This window comes from Chlorocebus sabaeus, chromosome 14 (genome assembly GCF_047675955.1).
Source record: "Chlorocebus sabaeus isolate Y175 chromosome 14, mChlSab1.0.hap1, whole genome shotgun sequence".
Lineage (NCBI taxonomy): Eukaryota > Metazoa > Chordata > Mammalia > Primates > Cercopithecidae > Chlorocebus > Chlorocebus sabaeus.
Genome location: NC_132917.1, coordinates 25,230,511 through 25,258,355, shown reverse-complemented (window position 1 = coordinate 25,258,355; position 27,845 = coordinate 25,230,511). Strand labels below are relative to the sequence as shown.

Sequence of the window (27,845 nt, the reverse complement as noted above, 5' to 3'; positions counted from 1 at the left end):
GTTCCAGTTGGGCCTGTGAAGGAGAGAGTGTCTTACTAAATGAATCCTTACATAGAAATGACAAGTGGCTTCAAGATTGTTTTCTTTTTAGAAAAGGATTTTTGTTAGCAGTACTTGCTGTCCACATGCTCTCGGAAAGCACCCCCGACTTCCCCACTGATGATTCATGAACTGAAAGAAGTTCCCCAGCCTGTGGGGTGTGGGGCTGTTGGTCCAGGCCCTTCTTGGTGTTCATTGGTGGCACAGTCCAGCGTGCAGTCCCATTCTGGACTTGCCGATGTCTCCTCTGCCTTACTGCTTTATGTATGACTCACTAGTATTCAAATAAAGCAGAAAAATTCATCACCCAAAAAACAAAGGACCCTGGTCTCCTCGTCACTTTATTCAGTGGCGCAATGGCAGCCTCAGGAAGAGGAGTGTGCTTTCTCAGATGTTGCTTTTATTATTCCTTTCAATCATAAGCAAATTTGAGTTTAAATCATCATTTTGCAATGCAGCTCTGTTGATGTCCTTATTTTTCATAAAAAACTTGACTCACTCCTCATGACCTGCTGGATAAGGTTCTTATCATGACGTCATGGCTCTCACCAATCCGACCACAACCTGTCTTTTCACCTCCATTCCTGACTGCTCCCGCTTTACCCCATCCCTCGCCTATTCCTACCCTTAGCATACCATGGGATCTTTTTAGCTGTCGCCACAGGGCTGTGGGGTTACACTGTTTAGGTCCCCCTCAGCATTGTGCGAAAGCATCTGTCTCTCCATAGCCTTGCCAATGGCACATGTTCCTAAGTTTTGAATTTTTGCCAATCTGATGGGTGAGAAATGTTATCAGTGTAGTTTTGATTTGCATTTCTCTGGTTTTGAGTGACCTGTTTTGAGTGAGTCAAAGTAGTCAAACTTTTTGTTTATATTCTTCGTTCTCACTGAAATGCCAGTAACCCCTGACTTTCTGTCTCTCCTCCAAAAAAGGCTTCAGATTCCACATCCCAGTGAAAATGTGCCTCCTTCTTTGATGTTTTTAATCTTTCACCCGAGGATTGTGTCCTCTTCTCTACTCCCATGACATGTTACCTACAGCTCAGTTATGCCCTGAAGGGAGGGACCTTGCTGTCCTTCAGCTTTCCATCCCCAGTGACTGACAGTGTCTGGAAAACGATGGATGCTTACTATTTCCTGGATTAATTGAATGATTTTTTAAACATTTTTTTTGAGACAGAGTCACGCTCTGTCGCCTGGGCTGGGTGTAGTGGTGCGATCTCGACTCACTGCAACCTCCACCTCCTGAGTTCAAGCAATTCTCCTGCCTCAGCCTCCTGAGTAGCTGGGATTACAGGCACCTACCACTGCACCTGGCTAATTTTTGTATTTTTAGTAGAGACGGGGGTTTCGCCATGTTGGCCAGGCTGGTTTCGAACTCCTGACCTCAGGTGATCCACCCGCCTCAGCCTCCCAAAGTGTTGGCATTATAGGTGTGAGCCATCACACCCGGCCGCCTGACCTTAACTGAAGGATTTTAAATTAAGTGTGACATGAGAAAATTAGTAATTTTGGTTTGAATTCTAATTGAAAGCTTAAACTTCATAATGTACTTGCATCCTCCTTGTTTTCATCAATATTATTCCATGATTTTCTCAAAGGAAATAATCTTTGCAATGAGAGAAATACAATATTTCAGAATATTTGAAGTTTTCCTAATCTTTCCTTTATCCATAACAAATAAAAATATCTCTAATAAAAAGCACAGTAACATTATATTATTTTGTCATTATAAGTTACTCTTATTTTCAGAGTCCAAAATAAATCTGTGATTTGGGGAAATTCAGTGTGAGAATAATTGAAAGGCTGCCCCTTTCAGTTACAACAGCTGTAACTCTGATTAATGTGTGTTTGCCCTTGTCAGATAAAATATCTCTATAACTATACTCAGAAGTTTGCATAAAAATGTTTTAACCTGAAAACTTTAGCAGTGTCCTTTTCAAGACAGTTAACTAAATGTCATCCATTGTTTAAATGATAAGGCAATGGGTAAATATTTATATGTTGCACATAATAGGAGTTTTTGTTGGAAATGATGAAGTTGGAGACTGTAGCAATGATGATCTGTTGCTAAATTATTTTACTTTCTCATGTTATTTTATTGATACTGGATTTTTCATTTTTTAGGGGTTACTCCTCTCCCCTTTTAAAAATGAGAAGAGGTAGTCAAGGGTGGAGGAAGGGAAGTGAGAATGGCATATAGGGTAATAGTTGTCAGTCTAGATTAGAGTAACAGAGAGCAGCAAACAGAAACACTTGTTTCTAAGAAAAAATATGAGACTGCGTCCAATGATAAAAGCAGTCTGTGTTTTATAGAGGGAGGCATAAATCATGGTAGTTTCGCTCAGTGGATTAGGCAGCTGTTAAAAGGATTAGAAATGAAGAATTTGTACAAAACAAAATGTTTAATAGGTTAAGTGAAAAAATAGATGATATATTTATATCTATTCTGTTCCCAAGTATGTAGAAGTATATATACATCTGGAGAGAAACAGAGAAAAATGAGAATTGTGGGAATGCATGATTTACATTTTATTATAGTTTGTATTAATATTAAGCTCTTAAAAATAAGGAGAAATGCAAAGAAATGTGTTCAACTCAAGAGCAAAACAAAATAAAAAGATAAGGGACAAAAAGAACCAACCTACCTTTCATAAAATTATTTATTGAGTCCTGGAATTTTAGAGATGGGAAACCTCTCCTAACAGGTCTCAAAATTTTTGGTCTCAGGACCTCATTATACTGTAAAAATTATTGAGGACCCCAAAGAGTTTTTATTTATATGTGTTAAATCTGTCTGTATTTCCATATTAGAAGTTAAAATTGAGACTGGGCATGGTGGCTTACGCCTGTAATCCCAGCACTTTGAGAGGCCAAGGTGGGTGGATCCCTTGAGGTCACGAGTTCAAGACTGGCCTGGCCAACATGGTGAAACACCATCTGTACTAAAAATACAAAAATTAGCCGGGCGTGGTGGCGCACACCTGTAGTCCCAGGTACTTAGGAGCTGAGGCAGGAGAATTGCTTGAACCTGGGAGGTAGAGGTTGCAGTGAGCCAAAATCTAGCCACTGTACTCCAGACTAGGCAACAGAGCAAGACTCTGTCTCAAAAAAAAGAAAAAAAAGTTAAGAAATAAAAGAAAATTAAGTCACTTAAAATAACATTGATGAACCTATTGTATGTTAATATAAATAACATTTTTATGAAAAATAACTATTTCAAAACAAAAATTTAATGAGAAGAGTGCCATGGTTTTATATTTTTGCATATCTTTAATATTTGCCTCAATAGTAGACACATGGATTCCCATATTTGCTTATCCATTCAATCTGTTGTGATATGCTGTTTTGGTTAAAATTTGGAAGAAAATTTGGTCCCAGACAGCTATATAGTTGGGAAAGGGAGAGTCTTTTAATAGCCTTTTCAGATAATTGTGGCTTTGTCACATTGTCTCTGGAAAACCTCACTGTATACTTTTGAGAGAATGAGATTGAAAAAGACCAATAATGTCATAGTATTATTATGAAATACTCTAAAACTCCATAAAAATGTTTAAATACCTTCCAGGGGTCCCCTGATCACACTGAGAACTACTATTTTAGCACTTGAAAGATGAGAAAACTGAAACTCAGAGATGTTCAGTGATTTTTTCCAAATTACTTGGTTGGTGGATGACGGAGTGCTTGGACATGGCTTTGCTAGGTTCATTCCTCGTGTTTTTGGAAAATGTCATATATGATGTGACTTTAGGACAACTTTTGGAGATTGATCCTGAGTTTATTTATGAGAGTCTTCTGAGATACCAAAATCTAATTCCACCTTGTCATCTTGAAGATTTATGAAGAACTCCATGGCCGGGTGCAGTGGTTCACGCCTGTAATCCTAGCACTTTGGGAGGCGGAGGCAGGCAGATCATGAGGTCAGGAGATCGAGACCATCCTGGCCAACATGGTGAAACCCCGTCTTACTAAAAATACAAAAATTAGCTGGGTGTGGTGGCACGTGCCTGTAAACCCAGCTTCTTGGGAGGCTGAGGCATGAGAATTGCTTGACCCAGGGAGTCGGAGATTGCAGTGAGCCAAGATTGGGCCACTGCACTGCCCTCCAGCCTGGCGACAGAGTGAGACTCGTCTCAAAAAAAAAAAAAAAAAAAAAAAAAAAAAACTCCATGGTAGGCAAATCAAAACTTTTTAGAGAAAGTAGTATTATAAAAAGGTAATTTTTAACACATGTAAACTATAGAAATATTAAATTTTGTGAGCCAAGATCGCGCCACTGCACTCTAGCCTGGATGACGGAGCGAGACTCTGTCTCAAAAAAAAAAAAAAAAATTAAATTTATGACAAAGGATATGATAACATTTAATTTTGTTTGCCACTTTTTACTAGCTAAAAGTTTTCTAGCATCTTCTTCTATCTCAATAATTTTATTATATGTATGTGTGTGTATATACATATATACACATATATATATATATTTTTTTTTTTTTTTTTGAGATGGAATCTCACTGTGTCACCCAGGCTGGAGTGCAGTGGTGATATCTTAGCTAACTGCAAACTTTGCCTCCTGGGTTCAAGCAATTATCCTGCCTTAGCCTCCCAAGTAGCTGGGATTACAGGCACCCACCACCACACCCAGCTGATTTTTGTATTTTTAGTAGAGATGGGGTTTCACTATTTTTGCCAGGCTGGTCTTGAACTATCTGCCCACTTTGGCCTCCCAAAGTGCTGTGATTACAGGTGTGAGCTGCCACACCTGGCCAATCTCAATAATTTTAAATAGACACTTTTGACTTTCTCTTGATCTGTTGGTTATTTGCATGTCCATAGAGGCATTTTCCATATCTGTTCCTCCATTCAAATGTTAGGTGGCATTATGGTTTTTAATGTCATTCTCTGGTTCCTCCCATATTCCACCAAGGTCTCAAACAAGAGTATTCTTGGATCCTGAGATGGAAAACACTTAGGATAACCTTTCTTTAGCCTATTTGAATAGGCACTTTTCACGCTTCACCATCAGTGCTCAGTGATATGTAGCAGCCCTTTGAATGGCAGCTCCATACCGCCAATTGTTCTGTCAGCCCTTTTGCATAGCTCTCAGCTCCTCCCGCCCCCAGAGTAGTTCCATATTAGAAGTTAAATTGAGGAACTGTCAAATTACTTAACTACTTCCTGCTGGCCTGCAGGCTGTCTGGAGATGAGACTGTCCCTTGGCTTTCTTCGTCTTTTCCAGATTTTTATTGCACAGCTTCTTTCCTGTTGTGCCTTCTACTCTACCTCCCTTTTCTATTCCTCATTTACCAGTTTCTTATTTTAAAGATTATTCTCAATAAGAATGACCTCAGTTTACATATACTGGAATCAAGATTCTCTCAGTTGCCATAAAGATGCAGAGGAATAAGTCTGTCTCGTCTCGAGCCTTGTGAGATAGGAACTCTTTTTGTTTGTTTGTTTTTTGTTTTTGAGATGGAGTTTCGCTCTTTTTGCTCAGGGTGGAGTGCAGTGGTGCGATCTTGGCTCACTGCAACGTCGGCCTCCCGGGTTCAAGCGATTCTCCTGCCTCAGCCTCCTGAGTAGCTGGGATTACAGGTGCCTGCCACTATGCCCAGCTAATTTTTGTATTTTTAGTAGAGATGGGGTTTCACCATGTTGGCCAGGACAATCTCGATCTCTTGATCTCGTGATCTGCCCACCTCAGCCTCCCAAAGTGCTGGGATTACAGATGTGAGCCACCGCGCCTGGCCAAGACAGGAACTCTTGTTGGGAGGGTCTGGTGGTAGGTCCAATGGCAGCCCTGGGGGCCTCCGTCCTTCAGGCTAAGCACCACAGTGTCTTCACTCCTTGCTTCTGGTTTGTGTTAAATATATATTTTTAGTGGTAAAAATCAGAGTTATTTTGTAATCAGCCAGCAATATCTTTAGGTCAGCCCTAACCAATTTTATCTTTTCTACCTTCCCCCCTTTAAACGTTGTAAGGGGAAATGCCCATATGTTTTATATCCTGTTCTTCACATTAAGAAAGTTGTGGGGCTGGGAACACAGTTACTTGGGAGAGAGCTCGGTGAAATTCTGGGTACGCTTTTGGCTTCACCCCAGACCCCATCCTGCCTCTGAGTGGTGGGACCAGGACATGGAGGAGGCAGCCAACGGCCATGCACCTGCTGAGTGTGTGTCGTGTTGTCTGAGCTCTTCTTTTGGAACAATTTGAAGCGAGGTTTTCGTGTCTGGGTTACGGTCATGGAACTCTCTTGTTGAGTTGGGTGACCCTGGACTTTCAGCTCCTTTTTCCTTTTTCTTTGGAGCTGGAAAGGTATCATGTGGGCTGGAGAAAATAAAAAGATAATTCATTAATTTGAAATACTGTGGAGAATTTGTTCTCTCTATATTATATAACTCTATTTCTATCTTATCTTTCTAGACTGCTTTCTAATTTGGTGTCTACGTGGGACATATTATTTCAGTGTTTCATATACAGTAGAAGCTTACTATATATTTGTTAAAAAGAGAAATAAAGATAGAACAGACAAATGCAGTCTAGCTAGGGAGATGGTATAACAGGAGCATTGTGATGGGCATTTGGACATGTAGGTTCCAATCTCATCCTTATCATAACTACCTCTGTGATTTTATCAAATTATTTAAACTAAGCTTCTCTTTTCTGTTCTGTAAATGAGAAAGTTGTTAAATGATGTCTAGGTGTTTGCCCTTCAAATTACGACTATGTTTTTTCAATAATTACTTATCAGATACATGTCCGGCACTGTTAGGAGAGCTAGAAATATGGTGGACAACCAGCCACAGTCCCCGCTCTCATTGATATTGCTTTATACTCAGGTGTGGGCTGTCTTCTGTCCCCCACTGGGTAGCAGAAATAGTAACTCGAAGGACAGTCTTGGATTTGTGTCTGATTTGGGCCAGGCCACTACAAAACCTTTAAATGCTTTATTTTCCTATCTATAAAGTGAAGATAGTCATATCTAACCTAGTTTACCTTATATAGTTGACTAAAATAAAATAATGTATGTGGAAATACATTTAAATATACTAATAGTAGTAGTGTAAAGTACAGCATGTAGTAGTGTCTGTAGAAATGTGAAATATTTTATTTTGCTGTGAAATTTACCATATAATTCACTAAAGCTTGGATGGGAAAAATCCTAAATTAACTTAAACTTGGAGTTTGGAAATTGTTTAAAAATTGAAAGTATATTTGTTTTTCTTCTTTTTACAGAGAAAGATAATGCTAAATATGTTTTTAGACACGATGATGGCTGACCCTCCTCCCCAGTGCCTTGTCTGGCTACCTCTCATGCACAGGCTTGCCCATGTTGAGAATGGTAAGTAGAACTTTTATTGTTCAATTCCTCCTGCTGTAGAAAGTATAGGAACTGATTATTTGCAATGTCCTTAGCTATTAATATCATTGAAAATTACAGTTGACATTTGCTGTCACTCCGTCATTTGATTTTGTGGTTTTGGCTTTCAGAAGAATATTTCTTTCAAAAAAGGGAGGATACTTACTACTTTTTTTTTTTTTTTTTTTTTTTTTTTTTTTTTTTTTTTTTTTTTGGAGACAGAGTCTCACTCTGTTGCCCAGGCTGGAGTGCTGTGGTGCAATCCTGGCTCACTGCAACCTCTGCCTCCCGGGTTCAAGCGATTCTCTCACCTCAGCCTCCTGAGTAGCTGGGATTACAGGCACTGGCCACCACGCCTGGCTAATTTTTACCTTTTTAGTAGAGACAGGGATTCACCATGCTGGCCAGGTTGGTCTCGAAGAGACTTATTACTTTAAAAAGGATACCAAGAAGTAGGCTGGGCATGGCGGCTCACACCTGTAATCCCAGCACTTTGGGAGGCCAAAGCGGGTGGATCACTTGAGATCAGGAGTTCCAGCCAGCCTGGCCAACATGACGAAACCTTGTTTCTACTAAAAATACAAAAATTAGCCGGGTGTGGTTATGGGTGCCTGTAATCCCAGCTACTTGGGGGGAGGCTGAGGCAGGAGAATCGTTTGAACCTCGGAGGTGGAGGTTGCAGTGAGTTGAGATCATGCCACAGCACTCCAGCCTGGGCAACAGAGTGAGACTCTGTCTCAAAAATAAAAAATAAAAAAAAGAAAGGATACCAAGAAGTAGTCATATCAGGTCATACAACTTGAACTGTAGGCTTTTCCTGCCTAAGATTCCAGATGATTGTTTTCTGTTTGAGCCCAGCTGCTTTTTAGCCATTACTTCCTGTTTTCTCTTTGATTTATCAAACTCATAGCTCTAAAAAACTGTATATATGCTTTATCAACTGCTAAAACTATAATTATTTTGAAATAATTTAAAGAAAAATAGCCAAAATATAATTTAACAGGGAGTTCCCTTTTTCCCCCATTTTTTTTCCTTTACCATTTTGCGTTGAAACTATTCTTGATGCCGGGCGCGGTGGCTCAAGCCTGTAATCCCAGCACTGTGGGAGGCCGAGACGGGCGGATCACAAGGTCAGGAGATCGAGACCATCCTGGCTAACACGGTGAAACCCCGTCTCTACTAAAAATACAAAAAATTAGCCGGGCGTGGTGGCGGGCGCCTGTAGTCCCAGCTACTCAGGAGGCTGAGGCAGGAGAATGGCGTAAACCTGGGAGGCGGAGCTTGCAGTGAGCTGAGATCCGGCTACTGCACTCCACCCTGGGCGACAGAGCAAGACTCCGTCTCAAAAAAAAAAAATAAAAAAAATAAAAAAAAAAAAAAGAAACTATTCTTGGTGTCCCTCCCGGTAATTTGACATAAATCTTTGTTTTGCTTTGTGTTAAAATAGTACCTATCTCTTAGTGACTTCTTAATTTTTCCTGCTTTTGCCGTCAGTTTATCTCCTCCTTTAGGTTGTTGGCGTTTGTTAAAGGGAAGGCCATCGTTTTCTTTTTTTTTTTTTTTTTTTTTTTTTGAGACGGAGTCTCGCTCTGTCACCCGGGCTGGAGTGCAGTGGCCAGATCTCAGCTCACTACAAGCTCCGCCTCCCGCGTTCACGCCATTCTCCTGCCTCAGCCTCCCGAGTAGCTGGGACTACAGGCGCCCGCCACCTCGCCCGGCTAGTTTTTGTATTTTTTTTAGTAGAGACGGGGTTTCACCGTGTTAGCCAGGATGGTCTCGATCTCCTGACCTCATGATCCGCCCGTCTCGGCCTCCCAAAGTGCTGGGATTACAGGCTTGAGCCACCGTGCCCGGCAGGCCATCGTTTTCTAGTGACCTTCCCTCTCTCCAGGCTCTTGCCTTTCTTCATTCCTCAACAGAGAACAAGGAAGAGCCAAGAGTCCGCTTTTAATAAACGTCCATACTGTTTTTGTTTTCTTGCTCTCATATCCATACTTTAAAATAAATTTTTCTCAGCCTTTTACCCAACTATGGCTTTAGTTCACAAGTACCTCAGATTAAGGATTCGTTTCTTAAAGGACCAGAATCTCTCTAGACTAAAACAGCACAATTTTTAAAACAGGACTCTTGGATTGATTTAAATTTTGGAGAGCAATGCTTTTATAGCCTTGTTTTAGTAGTTTTATGTCCAGTTGATTTTCATAAAATCATTTTGTATTTGCTATACCAAGTAGAAAGAGCCTCACTTGTCAAGATATATTATTATCCATATGCATATGAACATTTTATTGTGACTTTTATGAAGTATATAATTTATTGATTACCTTCTTAATGTATGTGGTTTGTAGTATTTTTATCAGAGACAGAAATGTTATAAAATAATTAAAATATCTAGAAATAAAAGGTTACCTATCACATTAATATTTTTCAGTATGTCAGTTTTAATGGTGAGAAACAAATTATAAAATTATGGTATTTATGGTTTTTTTTGGTTTGGGCTTTATGAAGTTCATCATAAATTATATTGACATTATATTGACATAACTATGCATGAGGAGAAATATTTATTCACGTAAGCAAAAGTTGCACTTTATACATTGATTTGCTAATCCAAGTGTATAGTATATAAGAAGGTAACTACTAAGTGATGCACTTTACCAAAATAATACTTTTACCAGAACCTGAACAGTCCTTCTCTTTCTTATTTATAATTGACCCAACACACTTGTTAATTTTTTCATCATTCTGGTTCTCTACTTTTCCACCTGTCACCCATTCCACTGACTAAGGATTGGCTCTTGACTGGTTTGGAAGAGAACACAGGAGAATCACATAGACATATTTGTTCAACCCAAATTATCAGAATGTGTTTGATAATTTAATACTAACATACATATATCTTTTAATATTAACCTAAATTACTTAGAATTATAAATACTGGCTGCACAGATGTTGACCTCATTGACGTTTGCTGAGATTGAGGGAGACCTGTTCTCTGGAGGAACTATACTAGGCTGTATAGTTAATTTGGAACACATGCTTTTAATTAGCATTTCCAGCATTCCTTAGAAACACTTTGATGGCAAAAAACTGAATTTCTTAGAAGTAGTAATATCCTTTGGATTTCTTATTCCTGAGTTTAGTTTTCTTTTAGTCACTAGTGATAATGTTATATAATCTTGCTGTGTAGTTTTTCTCACCTCATACTCAATGTTTTTTGAGTCTTGATTCACTAGTTAATATATATTTTTGGAAGCAGGTCTAGAAGTCCCTATAATTGAAATAAGATTGTGGTCTTATATATATAATGCTAGAAAGAGTTGTTCAGTGAAGATTTGAGTATTCTATCCCTCTTTTCATTTTCTTTTTTTTTTTTTTTGTTTTTGAGACGGAGTTTTGCTTGTTGCCCAGGTTGGAGTGCAATGGTGTGATCTTGGCTCACTGCAACCTCCGCCTTCCAGATTCAAGCTATTCTGTGGCCTCAGCCTCCCGAGTACCTGGGATTACAGGCACACACCACCATGTTCGGCTAATTTTATATTTTTAGTAGAGACGGGGTTTCTCCATGTTGGTCAGGCTGGTCTCAAACTCCTGACCTCAGGTGATCCTCACGCCTTGGCCTCCCAAAGTGCTGGGATTACAGGCGTGAGCACTTTGGCCTATCCCTCTTTTCTATTAACTTCCTTTTCTTGTGTTCAGAGTTGAATTGTCAGAGAAAACAATTATGCTACCAACATTTAAAAGTATAAATAGTGATCTGTAACATACAGTTGTGTATTGCCCTTGATAGTACACTGGAATGATTAGATTAGAATCAGTAGTCTGTGTTGAATTTTTTTTCTGATGTATTAAATCTTTTCTTTTTTTTTCTAGTAAATGGCTAGTTAGACTAGCAGATAATTTAGATTCTTTAGTTGTAATTGTGTTTTGTTTTGTTCTGTTTTTGAAACAGAGTCTTGCTCTGTCACCCAGGCTGGAATGCAGTGGCGTGATCTCCACTCACTGCAACCTCTGCTTCCTGGGTTCAAATGATTCTCGTGCCTCAGCCTCCTGAGTAACTGGGATTACAGGCATGCGCCATCATGTCCAGCTAATTTTTTTGTAATTTTAGTAGAGACAGGGTTTTGCCATGTTGTCCAGGCTGGTCTCGAACTCCTGGTCTCAAGTGATCCGCCCACCTCAGCATCCCATAGTGCTGGGATTACAAGGGCGAGCCATCGCATCCAGCTCTAATTTTGTTTTTACCTTTGTTTTTATATTAGATTTGATATTCCTCTGTATTGACTTTATTCTCCAAATGAAAATTTATTCTTTCTTCTTTTATTCCATCCCTTCTCTCCTGCCCTTTTTCTTCCCCTTTTCTCTCCTGTCCACAAGTCTTCCATCCTGTGGAGTGCTCCTACTGCCGGTGTGAGAGTATGATGGGTTTCCGGTACCGATGCCAGCAGTGCCACAACTATCAGCTCTGCCAGAATTGCTTTTGGCGTGGCCATGCCGGTGGCCCTCACAGCAATCAACACCAGATGAAGGAGCATTCCTCTTGGGTAATGGCTTTGTGTTTCATCTATGTCCCTGAATGTTAACCTGTTTTATCAGTAACAGCACCTGGGCCAGTTTCCTCATGGATGCCTACCAAATAAGGATGTGGTGTAGTAAAATCTTAACACTAACATTTATGCCAGGGTTGCAAAAATGTTGTGCTTCCTCACTTGATTTTAAAAGCAGAATTTTAAAAAATTCCAGGAAACAAAGACAGTACGTTTGAAATGGTCTCTTTTATTCAATAAAATGGAATGTTGCAATGCTCTCTTTCCTAAGTGAAAAGTGGGTTTCTTCTTATTTTAAAATTGTACAGGCCAGATGCGGTGGCTTACGCCTGTAATCCTAGCACATTGGGAGACTGAGGCAGGCGGATCATGAGGTCAGGAGATCAAGATCATCCTGGCTAACATGGTGAAACCCTGTCTCTACTAAAAATACAAAAAAAAATTAGCCGGGTGTGGTGGCTACTTGGGAGGCTGAGGCAGGAGAATGGCGTGAACCCGAGAGGCGGAGCTTGCAGTGAGCAGAGATTGTGCCATGGCACTCCAGCCTGGGCGACTGAGCAAGACTCCTTCTCAAAAAAAAAAAAAAGTCTTAAAATTCTTTTTGCAAGCAAAATTTCCTCACATTTATAGAGTTTAAATGTTTCAAGGAAAGTTGTAGAAAATAGAAGAGTTAAGTATTTATACCTGTAAAGTTGGAAAAAACATTGTATTTTACGGCCATTGCCACATTGGTGTCTTTACCTTCAAAAGTAGTTTTTAAAATAATAGTATCTTGGCGGAAGTCAGTATCTGATTTTTCTGTGGTTCTTATAAATTATGTAACATGGTTATCATCAATTGTTTTCCTTCCTTTCTCTCAGTTTATTTCCAGAGTTTTAAAAATGCCATATTTTCCTTCCAAAAAGTTGCTACAGCCTTTGTTTTAAAACCTTTCCTCTAGTTTTTGTTTTGGTTCGTTTGCTAAATGGTAGAAAAACATGTAAGGTCAGAAGTATAATTCAGGATCTAGGTTCTTTAGCCTGGTTATCCTGTTGGCCTTCAAGTATTAGAAAGCTTTAATAACCAGTTTTTATTTTCCCTTCGGTTGTCTTAAAACTCAACCAATAAAAAGCAAATAAACTCACATCAGGAATTACAGAAAAAAACAAAAACAAACTTCAGCCCAAATGTACATTTAACTAGTTCCTTCATTTCTGAAAATCTGTTAAAGATTCTTTTTTTTTTTTTTTTTAACTGGATAAGTTTCTATAATACTTAACGATAACATTTTGTTAAACTGAATATCCTATCCTGGGTCTTGTTGTGTTGTGAATTCCAATTTTTTGGTGGCTGTTGTGTTGAAGAGCCACTTTTAAAATCCAAAAAAAAAAAAAAGGAAAAAAACACAGTAGTTTCTTTTCTTTTTCATTGAATAAAGATAATTTACAGATTTTCAAATTGTTTCTTTTTGCTTTCTTAAAGTACAAGTACTTCACTATGTTAATTGTTAATATTTTTTCCACTTTGTGTGTGTGTGTGTGTCTGTGTGTGTAGAGTCTTAACTCTTTACACTGGGATAGTTTTTGCTGTTTTACCTTTCATGATGACTGAGTTTGCTGGTATATTTCTACTGAAAATTCTCATTCTGGATGTTGGGGCTAGAAGAATGGGGAACTTCTTATTCCCCCTGGTTTGAACTTCCTCGTTTGACTAACCTATAACCCTTTTAAAAATGGGGATTTTGTATTTATTTAGAGACAAGTGACTGATACTGCTTTATGATTTGCATGTTTTCATCTACTCTTGAATATTTTCATTGGGTTATAAGATACATACAGAAAAGTCTACAAATCACAAATGAATTCTTACATTTCTGTTTGACCCTCACAGCACTCTTGTGAACTAGATCTTATTTCCATGTGTTGTTATTCTTATTTCAGTTTTTTTGTTTTATAAATTCTTTTATTTTTGTTAAAGTGACTTAATTTTTTTTAAAAAATCAAGTATTGTTATCCCGCATAATTTTGAAGCTAGTATGATAAACGTGTCAGTTCTGAATTTTGATGGATGTATGCCTTGCATATGGTAGATGCATACTGGTAAGGTCTTTTAGCAGTATGTGTAGGTGTCTGGATGTAACTTCTTTTCAAAGTTAAGATTCTTTACATGCAGAGCGCTTGCTCTTTGAGGAAGATGTGGTTGAATTTTGAAGCTGAGCGAAGAGGTTTCCAGCTAACAAAAAGATGTGCTATCAATTTAACAGTAATTTCTTTGCGATTGTCAGCTGTGTTTATACTGATATTTTGAAAAAAGTTTCTATATGCTCACACATGAGTTTGAGTGTGTGTTTAACCAGCTAGTATATGAATTTTCATTGTAGATGTGATATGTGAGTTTTAAGTAGTACCTGGAAGTTTATTTTGATTTTTGCAAAAATTTCTGTTGAATGTTTTATCTCAGTAACTGTGCAGTATAATTCGTTATTTTAGTCCTTTGTCCATTTTGTTTGCCTTTGTTACAAAGAAAATGCCATGTGGTACCATATCTGAGATTCATCCTGTCTGTTCATTCTTTCATTCAAAATTTATTTTTTAAGCACCTACTGTGTGCCAGGTCCTGTAAGAGGTATTTGGAATACATCTATGAACAAACTAGACAAAGACTCCTGCCCTGTGGAGCTTAAGTTTTAATGAGTGTGAAAGAGACTGCTGGAGCTTGTTAGCGTTACTCTTTTCCTATTCTTGTTGGCACGTGTCTAGACTACACATTTCAGCCTTCATGTAGCTAAGTGGAACCATGTGAATAGTTCTTGCCAGTGGAATGCAAACAGAATGATAGGTGTCTTTCCAGAAGAAGACAGTTAATAAATAACAGGGTTCCTTCTCTACCCTCTCTGCTATCTTGGTGTAGAGAATGTCATTAGGACCCAGCAGAGGGTGAAACCATTAAGCGAAAGGAAACTGGGTCCTTGAATGATGGGTGGAGAAGAATATCCAGCAACCCACTTGACTGTGATAGGGGTATGATAAGAACTTTGTGTTAAGTCACTGAAGTTTTGGTACTAGAAGTAGATTTCTGTTAAAATCTTAAAATGTATGGCATTGTCTTAGCAGTCATGTGGCACACTTGATGAGGAAACTGACAATGGAGAGGGAAAGTCAGAAACCCATGTTTATATATAGTGGTAACCAGTTTGGTAAATGTGTCATCTGTGATCATTTGGAAGGCACACCTCACACCCACCGGGCTGTAGGTCAAGTGTTGGAAAAGATCAGAATGTGAGACTATTAATGGTAAGCTGACATAGGATAGAGATGAGTTCAGAAAGAATTGGCTAGTGCGCAAGCAATAAATGAAAGGGAACAAAGAAAGCTCTGACTCTTGGGGCAGTGAAAGGAAAAACAGACTGCTTCCAGACCCTAGAGAGAAAGCAAAAGAGTTGAGAAAGGCTTTAAGCAACAAAGTCCTAGTAGACCTTCTCAGTTGAAAAAGGTGACTCAGTCCTATAGCAAAGATCAGATTAAGGGTATGGGCTCTTGTTCTTGGCTGCTTATCAGAATCCCCTTGGTTCTGCCTGCAGAGATTTTGATTTATTGGTCTGAGGTACATGAAACCTTGTACATAGACAGTTTTTAAAAGTTCCCGAAGTAGGCCAGGTATGGTGGCTCACTCCTGTAATCCCAGCACTTCGGGAGGCCAAAGCGGGCAGATACCTGAGGTCGGGAGTTCAAGACCAGCCTGGCCAACATGGTAAAACCCTGTCTCTACTAAAAATACAAAAAATTAGCTGGGCATGATGGTGGGTGCCTGTAATCCCAGCTACTTGGAGGCTGAGGCAGGAGAATTGCATGAACCCGGGAGGCAGAGATTGAGTTTGCAGTGAGCCGAGATCACGCCATTGCACTCCAGCCTGGGCAAAAAGAGTGAAACTCCATCTCAAAAAAAAAAAAGAAAGAAAAAATAAAGTTCCCCAAGTGATTCTATCATACAGCCAAAGCCAGAAGCAACTGACCTTTTTCATATGGCCTCCAGGTGGCTTCTGTTAGTTGAAAGCAAGCGGCAAAGAAATACATTAGTCTTAGGAAAGAACTTTTTGTGTGTGGTTACTGGCACATGGAATCAACTGGAAACAAATAGATCAAAGGCCTACTAAGTTTCTGAGGGAATTACATTGGCAAAGAAATTATGAGACTGAACTGAACAAGCCCTTAACTATTTGAGCTATAAAACTACTATTTAAAAAAAAAAAAAAAAAGAAAAAAAAAAAACCAAACCTCTGAGAACTTGGCCTGACAGGGTAGGTTGATGGGTTGTGAAGGTTGTGCAGCCCCTCTGGACGGTATGCCAGAGCCCACCTGACCAAGAAGGATATTGGGTAAGGAAGAAGCTCCTGCTCCGGCTCCACCATTGTATATTGGGAGCAGGAAGGGAAGGTGCAGATATATATATATATATATATATATATATATATATATCCAAATGGAATGGTCTCCAGAGGAACTGGCTGAGGCAGAAGTCCTCAGATGGAGGAGGCTGGGCACCTGCATGGATGGAGCAGAGCCCTTCTGCCAACCTAATGGGACTCTAACGTGAGCAGATTAGCAAGTGGAATCAGGAACATAGGGCTGGGGAGATTGGAGGTTGAATATGGAAGTCATATAGGCCTTGTTGAGAAAATGCGATTTGAGCACACTTAGATGTTTACCAGCAGAGATCTGGGGAAGAGCAGGGGTAGTGTTCAGTGTTCAGGCCCCAGGGTAGGGGTATACCTGTAAATCCAGGGAAAGAAGCCAGCATGGCCAGAATGCAATGAGCAGGGGAGCATTGTAGGAGACAAGGTGAAAACATTAATGTGGGCCTGTTGACCATTGTAAGGACTTTTACTCTGAGTGAAATGAGGAGTCTTTATAGGGTTTTGAATAGAAGAATAATATGATATGATTTATATTTTTAAATGATCAGTCTAGATGTCATGTAAAGAGTAGACAGTAGAAAAGAAAGAGAGGAACAGAGACCATTTAGGAGAAATTCTAATGATAATTAAAACAAGATATGGTAGGACAGTAGTAGAGATTGTAAAAAGGATTGAATTACGATACGTTGTATAAATCAGCCTAATGGGTTGGATGTAGCTTGTGAGAGTGGAGGAGTCAAGGAAAAGTCCTTAGCATAGAAGGATGGAATTGCCATAGACTGAGATGGGGAAGGCTGTGAATGGAGAGCGTTTAGATGTTAGGATCAAGGATGAACCTTGATTCACCCTTTTTTCTGGACATGTTGAACTTAAGTTTTATTAGATATCTGTCCGTATGGAGTTGTTGAAGTCATTGTATGTGGTGAGTCTAGAGTTGAAGAGAGAAGTCTGAGATAGAAGTATAAATCTCGGCGTCATTGGCCTATATTTAAAATAGCCATGAGACTGGGTGATATCACTTATACCATGAAGAGAATGAGTGAAGATAGAGAAGGAAAAGGAGGAGTAAGAACTGACCCCTGAAGCTCTTCAATATGAGGACATCTGGGAGAAGAGGAAGATCCTGCCTCCAGTGAGGTGGGATGAAAGCCAAGAGAGTGTGTGTTCTGGAAAACAAGTGAAGAATGTGTTTGGAGGAGGAGGAAGTAATCAACTGTGTCAAATGCTGCCGACAGTCAAGTGATGAGTAAGAACTGACCCTTTGTCTAACAATGTGGAGATTGTCTGGAGAACAGTTTCTGTGGAGTGGTGGGGACAAAAACCCAGTTAAAGTAAGTTTAAGAGGGAAAGTAAGTTTAAGAAAGATGGAGACAGCTAGGATAGGTAAGTCTCCTAATGAATAAATGAGTATCTATTTCTGACCCATTTTTTCTTCTTTTCTTTCCTTTTTTTTTTTTTTTTTTTTTTTTTTGAGGCAGGAGACCACCTCTGTTGCCCATCTGGAGTGCAGTGGCATGATCATGGATCACTACAGCCTTGACCTCCTGGGCTCAAGCAGTCCTCCCACCTCAGCCTCCTGAGTAGCTAGGACTACAGTCATGTGCCACCATTCCCAGATAATTTCTGTAGAGACAGGGTTTCGCCATTTTGCCCAGACTGGTCTCAAACTCCTGAGCTGAGCTCAAACCATCTGCCCACCTCCTCCTTCCAGAGTGCTGGGATTACAGGCATGAGCCATGGAGACCAGCCATCCAACACCATTTCTTTCTTTCTTTCTTTCCTTTTTCTTTTTCTTTTTTTTTTTTTTTTTTGAGGCGAAGTCTTGCTCTGTCACCCAAGCTGGAGTGCAGTGGCATGATCTCGGCTCACTGTAACCTCCACCTCCCAACTTCAAGCGATTCTGCTGCCTCAGCCTCCTGAGTAGCTGGGATTACAGGCGCCCACCACCATGCCTGGCTGATTTTTGCATTTTTACTAGAGACAGGGTTTCACCATGTTGGCCAGGCTGGTCTCGAACTCCTGACCTCAGGTGATCCGCCCACCTCAGCCTCCCAAAGTGCTGGGATTATAGGCATGAGCCACTGCGCCCACCATTTCTAATAGTTCCTATTGGAATTTTAGAAGACTCATTAATTCCACTTCACTTTTCCTCCCTACAAGATGACAGCCAGGAATTAGGCAAATGGTAGTCTGTTTGAGAAAGTGGTTTTAATTGTGGGGAAATAGTGGACTTGCCAGTAGCCCCCAAATGAAATATACCCCCACCCAACTGCTGGCATTTCCAGCAGGGAGCAGATCCTGAACATTTGTGGATCTGGGTGGAGAGGAGAATGTATGCTTTCTGTGGAGTGTGCAGATCCCAAGAAAAAAGGGAGAGGAAGGGGTTGATCTAGGCATGTTCAGTTCCTTCTCTAAAACCAACCAGTCTGATTAGGAGAGGAGTGAGTGAGGGTCAGAGAGTCCCTCTACCTGGAAATAAGAAAGTGGACAGTAACTAAATATTAATTTTTGTATTCAAACATGCAAGGTTATATCAGTCTTCTTCTTTGAGACACTTGACAAATATTTGAGTAACCTTGCCATCAGTGCTGTGGTGTTCCAGTGACTCTTGCTGCATAATAAGCCACCCCAAAAGTTAGTGACGTTAAACACCGATCATTTGATGACACCTGCAGATTTGGATGGGTGGAGGGTTGGCTTTTCTCTGCTCCATGCTGTCTGGGGCCTTTGCTGGGGTGATTGAAATACTAGGGTTGGGGGATATGGCTTGAGTGACTGGAGGGTTCTTCCCTCCCATGTCTGACTGCCCTGGGATGGGGAAGGCCGGGATCTGCCAGAACGGACACTGGGGCCACCTATGTGTGGTATCTTAATGTGGCTTGTGCTCCTCACCGCTTGGCCGCTGTGTCTTAAGAGACAGCGTCCCTACAGGAGGCACCCAGACAGCAGTTGTCCAGGAGAGCAGGGCCAAAGCACAGGCCTTTCACCCCTGGCTGTGGGAGGTGTGCAGCCTCACTTCTGCTGTGTTCTGCATTATGTGAGGAGTCACTGAGGCCAGCCCAGAATGAAGGGGAGGAGAACTGGACTTCTCTCATGGTGCTGGTGATGGTCATGGGAAGGTCACACTGCAAAGGAGCCTGTGTGATGGAGAAATTGCTGCAGTGATCTTCTGCCCAGTATCTGTTTGGAAATTACAGTCTGTCCCACATGGGATAAAGCCTTGTAATCAGAACAAGGGTTCCCACATAAATGGTTAATTTAGCTGTAGTGATTATCATGTTTTCCTACTAAATTATACTTCTTAAAGTAAGACTTTATTAAAACAACTATAATATTTACTAGGATTTTTATTACCATATTTAAATAGGTTAGTTTTTTAAAGTAAAGTATTTTGGATATATAATTGCGGTTTCTTTTTAAAATCACTATTAAATGATCTTTAACCTTAACCTTCCTTTTCCTTGATCTGGGCATACGTGCTTTTTTGGTTCACTTGAAACCAAACTCCCTCCATGCTTGCCTACTTCCTTCCCTCCCTCCCAAGCTCTTATTAATTGTGTGGTAAAATATATGTAATATAAAATTTACCATCTTAGCCATTTTTAAGAGTACAGTTCAGTGGCATTAAGGACATTCACATTGTTGTGCAGCCATCACCTGCATCCATCTCCAGGCCTTTTTCATTTTTCCCAACTGAAACTCTTCAACCTTTCTCTTTTTTTGAGATGGAGTCTCGCTGTGTCACCAGGCTGGAATGCAGTGGCGTGATCTCGGCTCACTGCAACCTCCACCTCCCAGGTTCAAGCGATTCTCCTGCCTCAGCCTCCCAAGTAGCTGGGATTACAGGCACGTACCACTACGCAAGCTAATTTTTGTGTTTTTAGTAGAGATGGGGTTTCACCACATTGGTCAGGATGGTCTTGATCTCTTGACCTCATGATACCTTCAGCCTACCAAGTAGCTGGGACTACAGGTACGCACCACCACGCCAGCTAATTTTTGTGTTTTTAGTAGAGACAAGGTTTCACCATGTTGGCCAGGATGGTCTCAATCTCTTGACCTCATGACCCACCCGCCTTGGCCTCCCAAAGTGCTGGAATTATAGGCATGAGCCACCATGCCCGGCCTTCAACCTTTCTTGATATGCAAGGAAGGCTCATAGCAAACATGCCTTCTTCTCTGCCTTTCATTCATATCTCTGCTTCCTTGGTCTTCACTTTACCAAGATAGATCTGACTGATCCCATCTAGTTACTCCCTGGCAGGAAGTCTCTCTCTCTGTATGTCCATTTATACAAAATACACTTGTACTGCAGATACAGTTAGTAGAGGGCCTTCATGGAGGAGAATTGTGTAACTGACTGGTTGATGGTATGGAAATTTCACCTTTTTTCCCAGCAGATGGCAGAGTCCACCTCTGAACAAAGTTACTTATCGTGTTCTTCAAAATCTTCTATAAATGAGCAAGTATTTTGGATTTCTTTAACAATCTCTGTTAAATGATATTGCTTTACTTAAGAAAATGTTAATGGACAGCTTATAAATGTGCAGCATAGTTGTTTGGGCATTAGTGGTAGCAAAAGTAAGCCGTTTAGGGAGTCAGAGCAAATTTTCTTGTGACAGACCTGGATCAATTGAGATTGTTGACTTACCTTGGTCAGAAGCAATGTTCAGTTTCCATATGACTAGTGTCCCTCTCCTCACACCTCTTGAATTATGAAAGATAATATGTATTCATGGGAAAAAGGCGTGCTTACTGAGCATGCTCCTGTCCAGTTTTAAATAGCCACGTGTCATAATTAAACAATTACTTTGTGCAAAGTACAAAACCAGACAGAAATTTTTTTTAACTTATAAGACAATATCCCCATTTGTGGCAAGCAAAAGCTAAGACATACACATGAAGAAATTAAAAACAACATATACAAAATCAAGTCCTTTAACCCAATGGCCAACTCTTCTCAAAGACACTGCTGAGGCTGGGTCTGCCATGGCCCCTGCCTCTGCTTTTATCAGTCAGTGTCCTCGTTTAAGCGGTCTGGCCTCTTGTGTTGGGTGACACCAGCATTTTATCATGGTCTGTGCGTCCTGCCCCAGCCCAGCTTTCTCATAGTCAGTCCTCCGCAGCTCAGTTCTCTTTAGCACTGCTGGTCCTTGGCCACCAAGCTGCCCTCACTTTCAGCTGCTTCTCCACACATTTCTTTCACCCCCCCGTCTCCATTGAAATTTGACTGTCCTGGAAGAACTCCAGTTCCCTGCAGCCCTTTCAGGTGGTTGTTTATTCTCTCACATCCCATGCATATTTAGGGGTTGACATGTTTATTAGGGTGACCATGTAACATCATCTAAACCAGACCCACTTGAGAGTGAAAGGGGGCACTATTAATTATGCAGGGACAGCATGCATAAACTGATTATCTTGGACAAACGAGGACTTGTGCTCACTGTTTTAACTTTGTGTTTTTGCATAAAAAGTTACTACAAATTTAGCTACTTAAAATAGTGGAAATTTATTGTGTTCGTTTTTGTAAGTCAGAAGTCCAGGCTCTCTGCTCCAGGTGTCACTGAGATGAAATCAAAGTGTCAGCTGAGGCTGTAGTTATCACCTAGGGCTTAGAGGGCCTCCTGCTAGCTCCCTGTTGGCAGAATTTCTTTAGTTGCAGCTGTGGTGCTGAGGTCCCCATTTTCCTGCTGGCAGCCAGCTGAGGATGAGTCTCAGCTCCCAGAGGCGGCCTGCAGTTTCTTTTCATGTGACTCTCATAGGCAGTTTGCAACACAAATATTTGCTTTCTTCTAGGCCAACTAGAATGCATCTCTCTGATTTCCTTTCCTGCAGCCAGCCAGAGAAATACGCCTTTTAAGGGGCTCATGCGATTAGACCAGGCCCACCCATTATAATCTCCCTTTTGCCTTATAACTTAATGTAATCAAAGGAATGATAACTTATCATATTTATAGGTTCCACCCACACTCAAAGGGGAAGAGATCATACAAGGACAGGGTTCGCTGAAGGTAAACAGAATTCTGCCTACACTAGTCATCCTGATTATTTTTCTACCTGCTTTCCAATTTGCTACTTCTAGACTATTACGTCTTGAATCTCTTAGTTTTTTTTTCTTTTAAAGTAATATTAGCAAACCAAATTTGGAAGAACATACAAAGGATTATACAACATGAGCAAGTGAGAATTACCCCTGAAATGCAAAAGTTGGTTTGCGTGCAGAAATCAATATAATATACCATGTTAACAGACTAAAGAACGAAAAATAAGATCATCTCAATAAATATGAAAAAGGAATTTGAAAAAACCCAACACTCTTTCACGGTTAAACAAAAATGCAATAAACTGTGAATAGAAGAGAACTTTCTCAGCCTGAAAAAGGACATCTATGAAAAACCCACAGTGGCTAGTCAGAGTGGCTCACACCTTTAATCCCTTCGAGAGACTCAGGGTGGAGAATCACTTGAAGCCAGGAATTAGAGACCAGCCTGAGCAACATAGTGAGACCCTCTCTCTACCAAAATAATAATAATGAAAAAAAATTAGCTGGGCTTGGTGGTATACACTTGTAGTCCTACCTATTCCGGAGACTGAGGCGGGAGGATCACTTGAGCCCGGGAGGTTGAGGCTGCAGTAAGTTATGATTGCATCACTGTACTCCAGCCTGGGTGACAGAGTGAGACCCTGTCTCTTAAAAGAAAGAAAAACCCACAGTTAACATCATACTTAATAGTGAAAGACTGACAGCTTTCCCCCTAAAACCAGGAAAAAGACAAGGATGTCCACTCCTGCCACTTTTATTCAACATTGTACTGAAGGTCCTAGCCAGGGCACTGAGGCAGGAAAGCAAGCAAAATGCCTCCATATTGAAAAAGAAGAAGTAAAACTACCTGTCTTCACAGATGACATGATCTTGTATATAGAAAATCCTAACTAATACACACAAAAAACCATTATAGATAATAAATTTACCAAGTTTATAAGATACAAAATCAATACAAAAATACTAGGTTTGTGCAAAAGTAATTGTGGTTTCCCCGTTACTTTTAATGGCAAAAACCTCAATAACTTTCGTACCAACCTACTAAAAAAAATGCAAAAATTAGTTATATTTCTCTATATTAACAATGAACAATCTGAAAATGAAATTAAGAAAACAGTTTCATTCACAGTAGCATCAAAAAGAACAAAAATAGGATTACATTTAATCAAAGAAGTACTAAACTTGGCACTAAAAAGTGCAAAACATGACTGAAAGAAACAGGCTGAGTGCAGCGACTCATGCCTGTGATCCCAGCACTTTGGGAGGCTGAGGTAGGTGGATCACTTAAGGTCAGGAGTTTGAAACCAGCCAGGCCAACATGGTGAAACCCCATCTCTACTAAAAATACAAAAAAAAAAAAAAAAAAAAGGAAGAAAGAAAAAAATTAGCCAGGTGTGGTGGTGCATGCCTGTAGTCCCAGCTACTTGGAAGGCTGAGGCAGGAGAATTGCTTGAACCTGGAAGGTGGAGGTTGCAGTGAGCCAAGATTGCACCACTGCACTCCAGCCTAGGTGACAGAGAGAGACTCCATCTCAATTAAAAAAAAAAAAGAAGAAGAAGAAGAAGAAATTAAGACTTGAGGAAATAGACATGCTGTGTTCATGGGTTAGAAGACTTAACATTTAAAATGACAGTACTCCCCAATTCATCTACAGATTCAGTGCAGTCTCTATGAATATCTCAACTGCTTGTCTGCATAACCCTGTAAACTGATCCTGAAATTCATATAGAAATACAAGAGACCCAGAATGGTCAAAGCAGTCTTCACAAAGAATACCAAATTTGGAAGACTCACGCTTCCTGATTTTAAGACTTACTTCAAAGAAATAGTAATCAAGACTGTGATACTGGCATGAGGACAGAATTGAGACTCCAGAAATAAACCCTTGTATTTGTTGTCGATTTTTCAGTGAGGGTGATGACCATCCAATGGAGGAAAGAATAGTCTTTTCAAAATATGATGCTGAGACAACAACTGGATATCCACAGACCAAAGAATGAATTTGATCCATGCCTTATACCTTGTAAACCATGAATTCAAAATGGATTATAGACCCCTTAATGTAAGAGCTACAACTATAAAACTCTTAGAAGAAGAGATTAGATGTAAGTCTTTATGACCTTGAGTTAGTGCCTTCTTAAATATAGCACCAAAAGCTCCAGCAACAAAAGAAAAATAGACAAATTGGACTTCAACAAAATTAAAGACTTTGGTACTTCAAAGGGTACCATCAGGAAAGTAAAAAGATAACCCACTGAATAGAAAATATTAGAATGGTAATTATCAGTTGGGAGGAGAAAATGGGAAATTATTGTTTCATCAGTATAGAGTTTCAGATATGCACAATGAAAAAGTTCTTGCAACGTGAACATACTTAGCACTACTATTGTGCTATACACTTAAAAATGGTTAAGGTGGTAAGTTTTATGTTGTATGTTTTTACCACAATAAAATACGTAAATTAGGCCGGGCGTGGTGGCTCATGCCTGTAATCCCAGCACTTTGGGAGGCTGAGGCGGATGGACTACTTGACTCCAGGAGTTTGAGACCAGCCTGGCTAACATGGTGAAACCCCATCTCTACAAAAAATACAAAAATTAGCCAGGTATGGTGGTGGGTGCCTGTAATCCAAGCTACTCCGGAGGCTGCAGGAGGATCACTTGAGCCCGGGAGGTGGAGGTTGCAGTGAGCTGAGATTGTGCCACTGTACTGCAGTGTGGGTGACAGAGTGAGACTCCATCTCAAAAAAAAAAAAAAAAAAAAAGTAACTTGGGGGAAAAATTGGGGAATGGATCTGAATAGATGTTTCTCCAAAGAAGATATACCAGTGGTTGATATGCACTTGAAAAGATGCTTAACATAATCATTAGGGAAACACAAATCAAAAACACAGTGAGGTGCTATTTCATACCCAGTAGGACAGCTAAATAAAAAAGACTGACCATAACAGTGTTGACAAGCGTGTAGAAAAATCAGAACCCTCATACTTTGTTGGTGGGAATATAAAATGGTGTAGCCACATTGGAAAACAGTTTAACAGTTTCTTAGAATGTTAAACATAGACTTACCATGTGATCCAACAATTCTGCTCCTTGGGAACTGAAAACACATGTCTCCACAAAAACTTGTATGTGAATGGTCATAGCAGCATTATTCAGAAGAGCTAAAAAGTGGAAATAACCCAAATATCCATCAACTGGTGACTGGACAAAGTGTAGTTTACCAATACAATGGAGTACTATTGGGTAATCAAAAGAAATGAGGTACTGATACATGCTAAAACATAGGTGAACATTGAAAACATGCTAAGTGAAAAAGTCAGACACAAAATGTCACATATTGTGGTATTCCATTTATGTGATATGTACAGAATAGGCAAATGCATAGAGACATTATGAAATATACAGAATAGGCAAATGAACAGAATGTACATTAGTTCTGCCAGGGGCTCGGGAGAGGGAGGAATGGGAAATGGCTGCTAATGTGTATTGGGTTTCTTTTTTAGAGTGATGAAAATGTGCTGAAGTTAGATATTGGTTATGATTGTACAACTCTTTGATTATACTAAAAACCACTGAATTTTACAGTGGGTGAATTTCATGGCATATGAATGGTATCTCAGTGTATTCATTTTTCGCATTACTATAAAGGAATACCTGAGACTGGGTAATTTACAAAGAGGTTTAACTGGCTCACGGTTCTGCAGGCTGTACAAGCATGGTACCAGTGTCTGCTCAGCATCTGGTGAGAGCCTCAGGAAGTTTACAATCATGGCGGAAGGCTTAGCAGAAGCAGACAGATCACAGGACGAGAGCAGGGGCAAGAGGGGAGAGGAGGAGGAGCCAGCTCCTTTAAACAGCCAGGTCTCCTGTGGACTGAGAACTTACTCATCACCAAGGGAATGACGCTAAACCATTCTTGAGGGATCTGCCCCCATAATCCAGTCACCTCCCACCACACCCCACCTCTAACACTGGGAATCACATTTCAACATGAGATTTGGAGAGGACCCACATCCAAACCATATCACTCAATAAAGCTATTATTTTGTATTTTAAATTGGATGACTAGGGAAAGCCTTTTTGAGGTAGCGACATTTAAACGGGTATTGGAATGACTCACTTGAGGTTGGTAGTTGTGAATTCAGTGTCAGACCAGTCAGCATAGCTGTGTATTTCACTCCCACCACACATTGTGTGGGTGAAGGCAGAGAGTGGATAGGGTTGGGTTTTGATAGAAAAGTATGACAAAGGAAGAGAAGTGGCAAGGAGGGGGTTTGAGTGTGTGCAAAGAAAATATAATATCGAATGCAGGCATGGAGGTTGGTTCAAGAGAGAAATCAGGCTGTGAGGGAGACAAGATAAAGATGGTAGGCTCAATGTCGTATAGGTTCAGTGGGCTAAAGTATTGCTCGAGGCAGACTACTAGAAGGAATGTGCTAGAAAGACAAAAGTTGGTGAGAGTAGGTGCTTGAAACTGAAATTTCAGGTAATGTACAGTAACTGGCAATAAAGTGTTGTTGGTAGGAGATGACTAGAAATGGCGGCCCACATAGGGTGGAAGAACAGTTGCTGAAGGAGAGGAGTCCAGAGAGGACATATGTATTAACAGATATATTAGCTTCCTGTGGATGCCATAACAAATTACCACCAACGTGGGGTCCTAAACCAACAGAAATTTATCCTCTCACAGTGCTGGACACAAGTTTGAAATCAAAGTGTCAGCAGAGCCACACTCCCTCTGCAGGCTCTAGGAAAGTATCTTTTTGTATTAGGATTCTCCAGAGAAGCAGACTCAATAGGGTGTGCACGCGCATGTCTGAGAGATTTATTATAAGGAATTGGCTCATGCAGTTAAGGAGGATGACAAGTCCCAAGATCTGCGGGGTGAGTTGGCAAGTTGGAGACCCAGGAGAATTGATGATACAGGTCCAATCCTGGTCTGAAGGCCTGAGAACCAGGAGAACCAATGGCGGGTAGTTCCAGCAGGCTCAAGACCTAGGAAGAGTTGATTTTTCAACTGCCTTTGGGTCCAAAGGCAGACAGTTTGAAGACAAGAGGACTTCTTTCTTATTCAGGGCTGGGTCAGCCTTTTTGTTGTATTCAGGCCTTCAAATGATTGGGTGAGGCTCATCCACACTGGGGAAGGCCATCTCTTTTACACCAGTCTACCAATATAAATGTTAATCTCATCCAAAACACCCTAAAAGGAACACCCAGAAGAGCATTTGACCAAATATCTGGGCTTCTCATAGCCCAGTCAGATTGACATATAAAATTGATTTTATTTTATTATTTCTTTGAGATGGAGCCTCACTCGGTCACCCAGGCTGGAGTGCCGTGGCACAATCTCGACTCACTGCAGCCTCCCAGGTTCAAGCGATTCTCCTGCCTCAGCCTCTCGAGTAGCTGGGATTACGGTCGTGCACCAACATGCCCAGCTAATTTTTGTATTTTTAGTAGAGATCGG

The 27,845-nt window shown here is 40.4% G+C and overlaps 1 protein-coding gene across 21 annotated transcripts in view; it reads left to right on the top strand.

Annotated features, from left to right (window-relative positions):
* DTNB (dystrobrevin beta) overlaps positions 1–27,845 on the top strand; it is a 300,375-nt gene that overhangs the window by 91,937 nt on the left and 180,593 nt on the right. For all 21 annotated transcript variants that reach the window (XM_073022855.1, XM_073022853.1, XM_073022854.1 and 18 more), the window contains 2 exons: positions 7,270–7,375; positions 11,771–11,937. In XM_073022855.1, the coding sequence (XP_072878956.1) occupies positions 7,270–7,375; positions 11,771–11,937 (273 nt within the window). The remainder of the gene's footprint in view (positions 1–7,269; positions 7,376–11,770; positions 11,938–27,845) is intronic.